The 13,606-nt window shown below is 42.2% G+C and overlaps 1 protein-coding gene across 1 annotated transcript; it reads left to right on the top strand.

Annotated features, from left to right (window-relative positions):
- The first annotated feature begins 986 nt into the window (after positions 1-986).
- tbcela (tubulin folding cofactor E-like a) lies at positions 987-13,049 on the top strand. Its single transcript, XM_080502766.1, has 10 exons — positions 987-1,117; positions 1,249-1,316; positions 6,216-6,383; positions 6,891-7,030; positions 8,122-8,303; positions 8,425-8,681; positions 9,699-9,825; positions 10,702-10,818; positions 10,911-11,022; positions 12,260-13,049. The coding sequence occupies exons 3-10, from the start codon at positions 6,242-6,244 to the stop codon at positions 12,464-12,466; spliced, it is 1,284 nt and encodes a 427-aa protein (XP_080358892.1). The 5' UTR covers positions 987-1,117; positions 1,249-1,316; positions 6,216-6,241; the 3' UTR covers positions 12,467-13,049.
- The last annotated feature ends 557 nt before the right edge of the window (positions 13,050-13,606 follow it).

Raw genomic sequence — 13,606 nt, 5'->3', positions numbered from 1 at the left:
AATACAGTCTGTTGATTTATACCAAACTGGGTTTTATTATGCACTTCTATGTACTTTTATGAATTAGTCGTTAAACAAAATATCAGCTGAAGTCAATATGGTTTAACAGCTGTTACTGCACTATAAAATAAACTTTTTTATGATCTTAGACATTAATTATTTTCATTCAGTCTGTGTTATGTAGTTATTTAAAATTTTTATTTATATTTTTTTAGATTTGACCTGAACCTTTCAAAACATGCCTGCCTCTTAATAGGATTGTTTCTATTAGAGTTTAGTTCTTAATCCTCATTTGAACCCTTCAAAGTAGACATTTTACTCTTTATTAAATTAAACTTCATCTCATTAAACTACACCTACAATATAAAAAAAATGAAATCAAGTTTTTCTCTTTACATCGTAAAAGTATAGCCTAGAGTCTTTTTTAAAATTTAAATTTAGATCCAGACTTTTTACATTTTAAAATCAACCCATATGATATTTTAAATAAACATAATATTATTGTTGGTTTTTTTTACCTTATGCACACATCAGACACAAATAGTGAACTTGACCAAGCTCATTTGAGGTGCATGTGGACTTTCTAAATTGAACCCAGACACTTTCTTGGACCCTTTAATGAAATCATATCTGAAAAGTGTTTCCTGTTGCAGTGGAATCGATTATGTATTTTACCAACTTTTCACAAAAACTATTACCTGAATGGCATGAAATCTTCGGGGATGATTTGTCATCATCCAAGGACCAATCGATTCGATTTTAGGTGTGTTTTTGTGTTACTGTGTTGTTGTTTTTCTTTACTTTTTTTTAGTTTGAGGTGATGGCTTATGTTCTTTATTCCCGATGTTATAATAACCTTGTCTGGAAGTTGCCCAGTTACAACCACCGATAAGAAATCCAATTGTGCGTTTATGGTCTTCTGTCACATAAAAGCACAAAGTGATCTTTGACCTTGTTTGTTCTCCAGCGTCATGCGCTGAAGGGCCTTCCCCTCGATCCCTTCCTCCTCTGCCTCATCCGGAGTAAAACCTGCCAGAACAGGGATCTGCTCTATTTTTCTTTTTTTTTTCCCCCCCGTCTCTTCTGACGTCCACCAGAGCCCAGCTGCCACTCTGGAGTAAGACCGTACTGACCACTGCTGTAGGACACAAATGGTTCTATCTCGTACTTTGATAACAAGAATAGCTGTGGTATTTAGTTTCAGGTGTGTTGAAGTAGATCCAGAAGTGAACGGGGTCTCTTTTCCAGGCCGTCGGCACCGAAAGAGGAGGAGGCAGTGAGCGGCGGCGGTCACACCAGGAGAGACGTCTCCTCGGGTAAGACCGGTTTAAAAATAGGTCCCGCTCCTCTCTGTTATGACGCCAGGTCACACATGTCTGATTTGATTTGTCTGTATGGCTTTAAAAAAAAAAAAAAAAAATCCCTGCTGAGGAGAAACAACTGCTTGTCATAAATGATCGATTTTCTTTGCAGCCTCCTTTTTTTTTTTTTTTTTTTGGTCACAGATGATACTGTAACGGGAACCTTTTATTTATTTATTTATGTATTTTTTATTTCAGCTAAACCACTACATAATTGATGCTTCCCCTTCCTCCTGCAGACTCCACAGCGAGGCTCAGCCCAACCAGCACTTTCAAGCAGAGGCTGGTCATTTTAATTATAGTGATTAAAGTGACCTGTTAGGTCAGGAGTGTGTCCTGTTTGTAGGATGCTTTTTCCAGAGTTGCACCGATGAAGAGCTGACGTCACTTCTGGGTTCTTCCAACAGGAAGTCTTAACATTTAGTTACTCGGACAGAAATCACATTACCAGACGGGTGTAGAAGAGGGAAGCGGGTCTGTGCTGCTTAGATAGGAACTAATATCTGAAGCATCACTGGATCATTTTTCTGCAAAGTAAAAGATGTTCCGGTGGCAAGTGTTGGAAATTGGTGTTTGTTGTGGCTGCTCCTGAGACTTCTGAAACAACAGAGAAGCCAGAGTAAAGACTACAGGAGATTAATTGATAACCAGTAAACACTTTTTTCAGGAACGAATAATCTAACGTGTTACTATTGCCGAAGCAGTAATCAAATTAAAGTTTTCAATTAAAAGGTCACACAGAGCAGGTAGAGCAAATAAATAAATAGATAAATAATGCGACAACACACTACAACTACATCACTGAGTAAATAAATACCAGTAATAATAAAAATCTGATAATAAAAGTGTGAGAAAGATATGAATAAAACAAAGAATGAAGGTCAAAGGTTAAACTATGTATCAGCAGGCAGGGATCAGAACTGAGTTTTTGGAAACAAGCCACCATGATGCATGCGACTGAACAATATCTTCCCAGGAACATATACTGAAGGGTTTTCAAAGTAACAACAATCTATACACTTCATTGAAAAGTACAACTCCTGTGCTTTCCAGACAGCGGTTACTTTGCATCAGGATATCATTTTTTTGTTTTACCCGGAACATGTTAGTTTTGTTACATGTTTCCCACTCTTCTGAGAAGCCGTCGGTGGGGAATCCACCGCCGCCATCTTGTTCGGCCATTTTGATCCGAATCACCACCCCAGCGCCGCTGTTGGTGGGAGGCAGTACTACATGCAATATGTTTTGTTCCGACGCACAATTACAGCGTCACTGTCGGTGGGAGGCAAGAGAACATGATCCGCAATGCAACCGTGCTCCTCCAGACTTGAAACCTCGCCAGTGCGGTATAAAAATGGCGGTGTACGGCCGCTGACATGCTTGTTTGTGGACGCCGCCATTATTACTCACGGTCAGCGCCATACTACTCTCAAAACGCAAACCTCGCCAGTGCGGTATCACAATGGTGGCTTATGGGCACCGACATACTTGTTTTTGGCCGCCGCCATGCGTGTTTGTGGTCGCCGCCATATTTAAAAGGACAACTGACGTCACTGCTTCAGTTACGTTACGGTTTCATGGATCATGTTCAGTTTGAACATTGAACAATCAAAGAACACTGGAGAAACATCCAGGTAGATATTATGTGAATAGAGCTCAGAGTGTTTATAAGGTCCAGAGCCAAGTGGATTGAAGAGGGAGAACCCCCCCCCCCCCCCCCCCCCCCATCATATTCCATATTCAATATCTCTCTGAACCTATTTCAGCAAGACACTGCAGCTGGAACCACATCTGTAGAGTTCATCTACTAAACTGATCTGCCTACTTCATTCATCCAGTGACAATGTGTGGTGCATTAAGCAAAACTAACTACAAGAATGGAGAGTAACTGTAGTTACTTCAGAGTAAATGTCCATGACAAACCTTCAAAAAGTACCTCTGACAACTTTAAAAGAATAAAACCATCCATGAATCATGTCATTGTTCTTTATTATATTTACAAGCACTTTAAAAGAGAAAACCCAACAAATCCACATGAGCAAGCGTGAGCGACTGTGGAAAGGGAAAAAGTCCCTCTAACAGGGAGAAATCTTTGCAGAAACCAGACTCAGAGGTGGCGGCATTCTGCTGGCCGGTTGGGGTGAGAGGATAGAGGAGAGGACAGACAGATATATAAAAGATACACTCTGAAAATCGGACAGGAGACTTCAAACCACTATATTGATAGACATCCGGCAGGGAGGATGAGAGCACAGACGACAGGAGCTTGCTAGAACTTTCTCCCACTGGCTATGATGACCTCTGCTTGAAGCCTCGTGTGACCTTCAGCCATCAGGATGTTGATGATGATCTGAAAAAGATCGACAAGGTGCATGCAGATAGGTTTCAAAAGACACAAAATATTGACCACTACTTCTATGATGTCCTCCATTCGATTGATCATCTTAATTCTGGAAGCACAACATCAAAAATGTAATCGATGAGTCTCAGGTCCCCCTTCTTGATTTCCGTGACCTCCTCGATCTCTTTCAGCATCTCGAAGATCTGTTGCAATACAGATGAATAAAAATAAACAAATTGAGCTTATGTTACATAAAAAATCTCAAACTTGATTGATGAGTCATAGGAGTGTTCTGCATGCAGACATGCGACACTCAATTCCTTTACGGCCTCTGGATCCGTGGTCAGCACAGATGCTGTGTGCATTGTTGGGTGTGCATATGAATGCTCCATGCCCACGCATTCGCTGCTACGATGACGTGACATTCTGATTGAACACTGCGTCTGAAAAAATATTTGAATCAGAATCATTAGTATTTGTTCAAATGTACTGATCTCTCATTGATGAATGCAAACTGACAAGCATCCAAGTGATTCATTGCAGTATGTTATATATAAGATATTCGATCTCCCTCATAACCATTAAACTTTCTCTAATTTGGATGCACTGATAATAACACAGAAATCCCAGTCAGGTTGTAAAAATCCAGTAATGCAGTATGATAAAAAGTACGGGTCTAAATAAATCAACACATGGAACAAAGATAAAAAAAGAGCAACATAAACTTTGAGCTGATCTTACTTGAATTGCTCCCAACATAACTATACAACAACTCTTCCTCTCACTAATACTCATATAATGACACCTATCAACCATGTCATACTTATTAGTGCAGGCTGATGCACACCGTTTTGAGGCTTTTCACCCACGTGACAAAACTCAGCCATTTAGGACGTAATCGCAACTAAATGTTCTGATGAAACTGCAGTTAGCAGGAGTGATAAGTGAAGGCACACAGTAAACTGTGAGTTGTCTGGACGGAGAAATAAAGCAGCAGAGATATGTGGACAGACCGACACAGATGGGGATAGATGAACATATCTGTTCTCTCATGGAAGGTTGTGAAGCGTGATCTGGCTCCGGTCTTCCAGTGCGAGTATAAACATAGTCTCTATATACTGGTATAACTCCACCTACCATTTCATTCTTATTAGTGCAGGCTGATATTTTACATAGAAAAAAATGCAATTATTTACCTTAGCAGAAGACAATCCTTTACTCTGTTGAGCTTCGAGTACACGTGTGAAGAAAACAATGCAATGGGAACAAATGTGCGCTTGAACAGCGCGGCACACAGTTTTTTTCCGGCGAGTGGGTCCTCCAACGTCACTTCCGGTGGGTGGGCCTCCGAAAACGTAATTCCCGACGTTCCTCGGGGTCTGATACGTCACTTCCTGTATGTCGCTTCTGTAAACGTCACTTCCGGTACGCCCAATTTCAAAATGGCGGCGGTCGGTAAATAAGTATGGCGGCGCTCGCAACACCGCCATTTTTGATTCTCCACCGACATCTCTTGACTCTTCTGCAAAAATGAAACAAGGTCATTTTCATTGAGCTGCTGGTACTATAGCGCCCACTACTGGGCTATACCCATATATTGTGCATAGAGAAGAACACCTGAACTACCATATGTATATATACAACTAAAAAAAATACATCGTCCTGTGTTGAGGGAATGCCAACATCATGGAATTGACAGTATTTTCAATATTGTGAAAACATAAAAAAAAAAAAAAAAGTCAATTCTATTGAACTGCTGTTGCTATGGGAACCACTCCTGGGCTATACCCATATATTCTGCTTAGAGAAGGACAGTTGTACTTCATATACAGTTCATAAAATTTGACTTCATCCTGTGATTAGAGGGAATGCCATCATCAATTTGATTTTTATTTAGCTCAAGCTGTTTATCTTAATATGCAGTGGTTTTTCAGCAACATTCTTGTAAAGTGACTTGACACGCCATCTTTGGATTGGCTGTTACCAGTAGTTATCTTGGTCAAATGTGTAAACGCATGAGAGCAGAAAGTGCACTTTAGAGCACATATACTGGCAGAGTTGAATGTTTTTAATGCTAATTAAATTGTCAACCAAGAAATGAATTGATGTTCTAATCATCGTTTAAAAATGAATGAAAGATTCAGCGCTGCTCCCATTTGGCTCAGCTGTGTAAAGATGTAAACTCAGCGGTGTGTAATGAGAGTGTGAATGTGCCTGGATGAGTGTAGTGGGCAGCGCCACATTGATTTTTAGCCTCCTCTCTGTGTGGAGATGATGCATGTTTTACCTTGTGCATTTCTGGTTTTTCTCCAACTACTCTGGTCCCCCCCCAAAAAAAAACAAACAAACAAACAAACCATGAAGAATGTGAATCTAATAGGTGATTCTAAATGTCCTCCCATTCCCAGTGTGGAATCATGAAGCAGCAGAGATTATGGTTGTGTCGACGCAGCCACATGCTGCAGAGGTCTTTGCACGTTTCACTGCTGTGAATGTGTGTTTGCCTTCTGAAGGGGAAGCTGCACAGCGAGAAGGCGCCATGGAGCCACCGGAGAACCAAGATGGCCGCTCCTTCATGGAGGTGATCAATGAAAAGTACAGCCCGGAGAACTTCCCATACCGCAGGGGGCCTGGAATGGTCGTGGTTCCCACTATTGGTCCACAGGGCTCTCCCATGAAAGGTGAGCTGGGAAGTCAAGACAAAATGCACCGTTTTTGCACCGTTTTCTGTCTTTTTTTTTTTTTTCTCCAAGTTTATCAACCTTGATTGTATAATTTTTTTCTGGAAATCAACATCAGAAACATTTAGTGGATTTGTTCATTATTCTGTTTAGCATCGCACACGAACCTTTTCGAGTGGTCGTTCAATCTGCTGCGTGTGTTGTCTTGGAGTTGATAGTGAGAGTGTGAAGTGATTGTTCTCCTTCTTGAACATTTACATAATGTGTCTCGTCCACATGATGATGAAGTGGCTTTATTCAGCCACATGTAATCCACCCTGCGATATGAATGGATCGTCGGACGTCAGATTGCCTTCCTCATCAAATATCAGTGTAGTCTGATGACGTGACCTCCCTTTCTGATTAGAGAATAAATTAGAGATAGAAATGCAGTTATCAGCCAGTCTACTGACAAACACATTCACTGTTTAATGAAGTTTATACTTGTCCCCCCCCCCCTCTCGACAGACCGTCTGAACCTGCCCAGCATCTTGGTGTTGAATAACTGTGGGATCAGCCGGGCCGGGGACCAGGCGGAGATCGCCGCCTTCTGCTCGCACGTCATGGAGCTGGATCTCTCCCACAACAAGCTGCACGACTGGCACGAGGTGCTGTCTCTGGGTTCATCACATCAGGCCCTTCTCATTGGGGGGAAAAAAAACCAAACCAAAAAAACCCCCAACAAAATAAGCCAGTTGATCTTCTGTATGTTTTGGTTTTCATCGTCAGCAAATCCAATGAAAGTTTCAAAATCAACAAAGATGTGGTTCTAGCAAGTACACTTTGGAGAAAAAGTATGTGAACGCTCTGAACGGCCACCGTTTTCTGCATGAATTGGGTTTGAGATTTGAATATGACCTGCATCCGAGTCAGAGCTTCAGACAAACACCATTACAATCCAACAGCTCTAACATTTCATGCATTCATTGAACACGCATGCACGTTTACCAGCAGGGAGTCGTGTTGGTACGGGTCACTTTGAGTTGACAAGCTGTCACACCTGCGATAAATACACTCACGTGACCCGAACCCAGTAAGCAAATGTTTACGAATGAGATTGCCGAGGATCCACTAACACGGGGGTGTGAAACACAAGGCATGTGGGACAATTCTGGGCCGCGAGAGGCTCCAGTCCAGCCCACTGCCAAACCACCAGGAAAATGTAAAAAAAATAATTCAAAGAAAACGCTTAAAAAAAAATAATTTTCAGTAGTGAAAACAACACAATGCTGAGATACCTGTGGTGTTGTATTAGCATTAGCATTAGCTCCAAATCCAGAGTTTGTAAATATAGTATAATGCAACAGCTATAGGAGAAGTTTCATTGCATTTTGACATCAGAAGGTGTCATTAGAATTGGATTTATGTTGCGATTGTTGTCATTTTCAGTCATAATTTTTGGTAAAATATGAAAACTGTCATTATGTATGTTCTGCAAAACAGCAATAAAAAAAAACCCAACAACATACATTTAAAGGTTATTATGGCAGTACTTCACCAGTCTGGCCCACTTGTGATGAAATCAGGCTTTATTTGGGCCTGACCTAAAATGAATTTTACACCCCTGCACTAACCCACTATTAAAGTACCATTACAGATTTGTCACGACTCCGTGTTCCACAATAGCAGATCACTTGTCTAGTTTTCAAAAGACAAAATCCACAACGCAACAAAACATTTTTCCATTTTCCTTTTTCAGATCAGTAAAATTGTGGCCAACATTCCAAACCTGGATTTCCTCAACTTGAGCTCCAACCCCCTGGCGGGGGGGGCCCTTGAGCCGCGGTCCGCCGAGGCCTTTTCCCGGGTCCGACGCCTCGTCCTGAACAACACTCAAGTGTCCTGGGCTAACGTGCTGCTGCTCGCTCGGGAGATACCCGAGTAAGGCCGAGACTCATCGTACACTGAGACTCGCACCCTGAATCTCAGCAGGGAACCCAAGTGGTGGTTGCCCCCCCCCGGTTCCATAATGTTCAGTCTGCTGTCTCTGGTTCTCCTGCAGGCTGGAGGAGTTGTTCCTGTGCCTTAATGAGTACAGTAGCGTGAGTGCCTCCAGCGTGGCCTGTCCCACCCTGCGCCTGCTCCACATCACCGACAACAGCCTCCAGGACTGGGCCGAAGTGCGCAAGTTCGGCTCCCTCTTCCCCAGTCTTGACACCCTCGTCATGGCCAACAACAACTTGGCCTCCATTCAGGACAACAGAGAAATCCTCCAGCGTCTCTTCCCCAACCTCCGCAGCATCAACCTGCACAACTCAGGTAAGCAGAGCGGTCTGATAAAATCAGATGTCACAGTGTCCTGAAAGCTCTGTGTTATTTGTAGAGCAGGTTCCACCCAAGACTTTATCTCTGGATTTGTTTCTATTTTAAGGGACTATGAGCGTCGAGTCTATTTTTAGAGTTGTTTTCAAAGCAGAAAGGATAAAAATGATATCCGCAGATGAGCGCGCAGACTTCATTTCAGTTTCATTTGTCTCATCTTCTGCACTACAAGCACTATAAAAAAAAAAAGAAAAGCTGATTTTCATCCTCCAATGAGAAAATATTTTCTCTGAGATTGGGGATCGAACTGCAAACTTTAGCACTGGAAGACGCCGGCTTTACCAAATGAGCCGCCCCAAACAGACATTTTGATACCAAGTTATGAAAATAGATACTGAAAGAAATACTGATTTGATGTAAATTCCTTGTAGTAATGGGAAGAGAAATGATCTTGAATCGTTTCCCTTTCAAATGATAGGTTTTAGAATCTCTGTTGTCTCTTTTTGTTCATCTGGAGCCACTTCTGAAAGATCTTCAGCTCCAGCAACATCACGAAACACACACTGAGGAAGTATTCATGCCAAATTTGGAAGAGATATTATTATTATATCATTTAAAAAAAAAAAAATTTGAAACGCTGATGACTGATCCAAAAATGAATAGATAATATCAATATTTTGGTATCATTCTGCATGATACTGGCTCCAGATGGATGATAGCTTTAAAGTGGCTGAAGGGAGACGTGGCAGGCCGCCGTGAAATAACTTGATGCTGACAGGGTGAAAATGATTCAGCTGCAAGAAGTGAGCTCACAGTTATTAGCTGGAAATTACAAAAAAAAAATGACGTCATGTAAACATTTTTACACGCGGCGTAAACCATGTAAACCCCACATCAGAGCGTCTGTCCAAGCTCCTTGCTCATGTCTGCTACAGTTTTCCATATGGGCAGTCGGATAAATAAACGTGTGCAAAATTGACGGAAGCTTTTGAAATGAAACGCGTGTGTCGCCAGGTCTCAACCGGTGGGAAGACATCGAGAAGCTCAACTTCTTTCCGAAGCTGGAGGAGGTGCGACTGCGGGGCATCCCCTTACTGCAGGCGTACACCAACGTAGAGCGACGCAGCCTCATGATCGCACAGTAAGGACAAACAGCCTGGAGCTGGGTACGGAGAGCTGGGACGGGCTGGAGGGACATGAAGGACAGACCCTCTCCTGTTCTTCATGTCCTCCGTTAAATCAAATCGCAAGGTGCTAATAAGGATAATGACTGTTGGGCTCTTTTTGCACTAAAAATGGCCCACCTTTGAATTTAAACTTTAAAGTTTTTCATTAAAGAGTATACATATATGATGAAAATATATATATATATATTTTCAGAAAACCGAACAATTACTGTTGGAAATTACAATCTTAACATAAAGAGGTTAATGAAACCTTCTGTGCAAAATATAGTTAGTTCTAGTAGTATAGTTAGTTCTAGTTTTCTTCTAAACTATTATTATTATTTGCTGAGTGGTTTGACGGGCCCGATTAGAGTCTCATGTGGGCTGCTTTTGTCCCACGGGTTTGACACACCTAGAATAAAACCGTGACTTACTACATAATTCTAGTGTTTTGACGAGCCTGACTATTTGGTTCCGAGTGACCACAAAAAGTTACTTAGGAAAAACAAAAATTTAAGTCAAAGTCAAAGTCAGCTTTATTGTCAAGTGTGCTAATATGCATGACATACAGCACAGATGAAATTTCGGTCCTGTCGGACCCACAGTGCAAAAGGCATGTAACAATATATTAAAAATAACAATTTAAAGATTTAAAAATATATACACCATATAATCCTATATCCTATAATTTACGGGAACTTGCCCATTTCCATTGTGCGGCCTTCTGTCTGCGTGCATATGTAGTTGTATTTCTAAAAAAGAAAAGCAAGAAAGGAAGTATAAAAACAAACTCGTGGCATTGAGGAGTGTTGATAACTCCCCCCGTATAACACGCGTGTCCTTCTCCTCAGGTTGCCCGCAATATCTCTGCTGAATGGCAGCGTGGTGACTGACAGTGAGAGGGAGGACGCAGAGAGGTTCTTCATCCGGTACCACCTGGACTACCCCGAGGAAGAGCTGCCTTACCGGTACGCCGCTCGTGTCTTTTGAGTGTTGGTCCCCTGCCTGTGGGGGACAGTCCCCCTCCAGTAAACACATCCTTCGCCTTCGTCCCCCTCAGATACCATTCCCTGGTTACAAAGTACGGCAAGCTGGAGCCACTGGCTGAGATCGACCTCCGACCGCGGTGCCGCGCCCAGGTGGAGGTTCACTGTGAGGAGAAAGTGGAGCAGGTACGAGGAGCGATTTTAAAACAAGGGGTGTCAATCTCAGGCCACATTTGATCTCAAGTGGGACGGACCGGTAAATAATGACATAATAATAACTTTTATCATAACTTTTAATTTAATCTCGTAGGCTGAATTGGACTGTGGGCTGTACATTTCGACACCCCTGTTGTGTGAAGTGTGTTTTATACATATGGAAATATGGTTTTTCCATTCAGTTGGACAGAACTCTGATGTTTGTTTCCCAAACTCTTCCACCTCCTATTTTCACTTGAAATCATCACAAGACATACTCAAGCAAACTCATTTACCTCTTTTGTGATCATATATTTTATATTCAAGCATTAAATCAAGCCTGTAGCTTAGTAATGCACCTTTGATGTCGTTTTTTTTTCTTGTTGCTTTGAGTGAGATTTTTATTTCAGGAAGTACTTCAAGTATGACTGAGTCATAGCATGGGGCGGTGGGGGTACTGGATCAGATAGTTGAAGACCCGCATTTTTACATTCATTACTTTAAATAAAACTTTAAATAAAAGCTCTCGGCATTAATGGCAGCATGTCAAAATGCTGTGAATTTTTCTGTTGAGATGCATGCATTCATTTTCCACCTTATCAACAGGAGAGGAGCTTGTTTTGTCTCCCTGAGGAATCCACACTACCACACAGTTAACAACCAACTTCAGCACATTTATTTTTAAATGAATCTGACTAAATAAACACTTGTTTATCGTTGTTGACAGACTTTCTTTCATTAAGTTCAGGAGGGAACCATGTCTGTGTTGCATCATTAACTTCATTGTTATTTACCTTTGGACTCTGTTTCAACATAAGCTGTTGATTTAAGATAGACTCGAAAACAAATGTGAAGTTTAAAGCAACAGAATCTAAACATGAAAGAAAACTCTTAATTAATTGCAGAACGTTTGCGCGGTAAGCTAATCAATAACTTTAATTGGATAGCCAAACTGGCCAAACTGAAACTTCTCCACCACTGCAAATCGAAAACCCTTCAACACATAAAATGCTTCTTTCGATCTCGGTTTGGCCTTTTTGTGAATTCCACTTTCTGTTTATAACGTGGAACCCCACCACCCTGGAGCACTTTACTTTTTAGTGAGCTAAAATTTCCCCCATCTTTCAAAACGGACTCTTTGCTTGGAATGATTTCCGGTCAGAATGTTGGCGTTTCGACAGAAGCGTTCCGTAGACGTACGCGTGAACTGTGCGTCTTCTGTTGTCAGGTGAACATCCGTTTGGACCAGACGGTCGCCGAGCTGAAGAAGCAGCTGGCGACGGTGGTGCAGCTGTCCACTCAGAGCATGAGGCTCTACTACATCGACAAGTGCACCGCCTTCGGCCCGGAGGAGATGAAGTACAACACGCGGGCGCTGCACTCCTACAGCATCCAGGACGGGGACGAGATACTGGTGGTGCCCAAGACCAAGTGAGCGGCACCGGGTCCAGCTGTGGCTCGTCACAGTCAAATTGAGTAACTGGATTTTTGTTGATTGGTTAACTGACATTGCAAATTAATCGTGTAAAAAAAAAAAAAGAAAAAAAAAAGAAAAAGCCTCCCAAACAGCAGCCGCAGCCACTTTTTGTACGGAGGAATTAAAAAAAGGAAGTGACGCGAGGACCACCGTGAAGCCGGGGTGGCGGACTCACGAGGGCCTGCCAGGAGGCCGACCTGCAGAAAATTTTGCGTTTATATTAGTTTGAGCTCGGTGTGAGGGGAAACCGTCCGGTGGCCTGAGGACAATGTGTCACACGTGGAGAGCAGGTGGGTGGAGCACCTCGCGGTCAAGTTGGCGGCATCAACCCGCGGCGTTGCAAGTCTCGGCTCTGCCTCTTAGCACACGGCATGCACCATTAGCACCTGCACAGGCAAGCGTCCAACACCGCCCACTTGTCCCACTTGTCGCAAAATGCTACCCGATTAGCAGTGGAATAGTGCTGAGGAGTGTAAAGGAGACGGGCACCAAACCGCCTTTTCTGAGAGAGAAACTCCCTCCACACTGTTCCATGTGAGGTCCACCATTATTCTCTTTTGTTGTTCGCGTTTCTCCCTCATATCTGTGCCTAACTGCCAGGAGTCACACTTTGGCCATTTCCATTTATAGACGGATAGAGAAAAGGGGATTATTTCTAGGACCTTGATGACACAGAGAGAATCTGTTTTGATTTTTTGGGGGGGGAATTTTAAAAATATATCAAGTGAGTATTGATTTTAAATATGCAAATAATATTAATAACCTAATATAATCAACAGAAGATGAAGGAATTTATTACGTATTCTCAAAGATGTATGTATATTGTGCTGGATAGAAGAGAGATGGCCAAATAGTGTGGTTAAAACACTTTGTGAAACTATTCCAACAAGTGAGAATGCAACTGCCAAAAGTCTTCAGGCACGCAGTGCCAGGTGAAGCCCTGTCCGTTGAGCTCACACACTTTTTAATTAATCACATATGGACATGTTTATTCCCACGGCAAAGTGGCACCGAGAGCAGAATTTACATTCTACTACTTTTACTTTGTCACGGTTACCATTTTGTTTGAGGAGCATGTCTGAAGTGAAAATATGTATT

The sequence above is a fragment of the Blennius ocellaris genome, assembly GCF_963422515.1.
Source record: "Blennius ocellaris genome assembly, chromosome: 2".
Classification (NCBI taxonomy): Eukaryota; Metazoa; Chordata; class Actinopteri; order Blenniiformes; family Blenniidae; genus Blennius; species Blennius ocellaris.
This window is presented reverse-complemented; position numbering and strand designations above follow the sequence as displayed.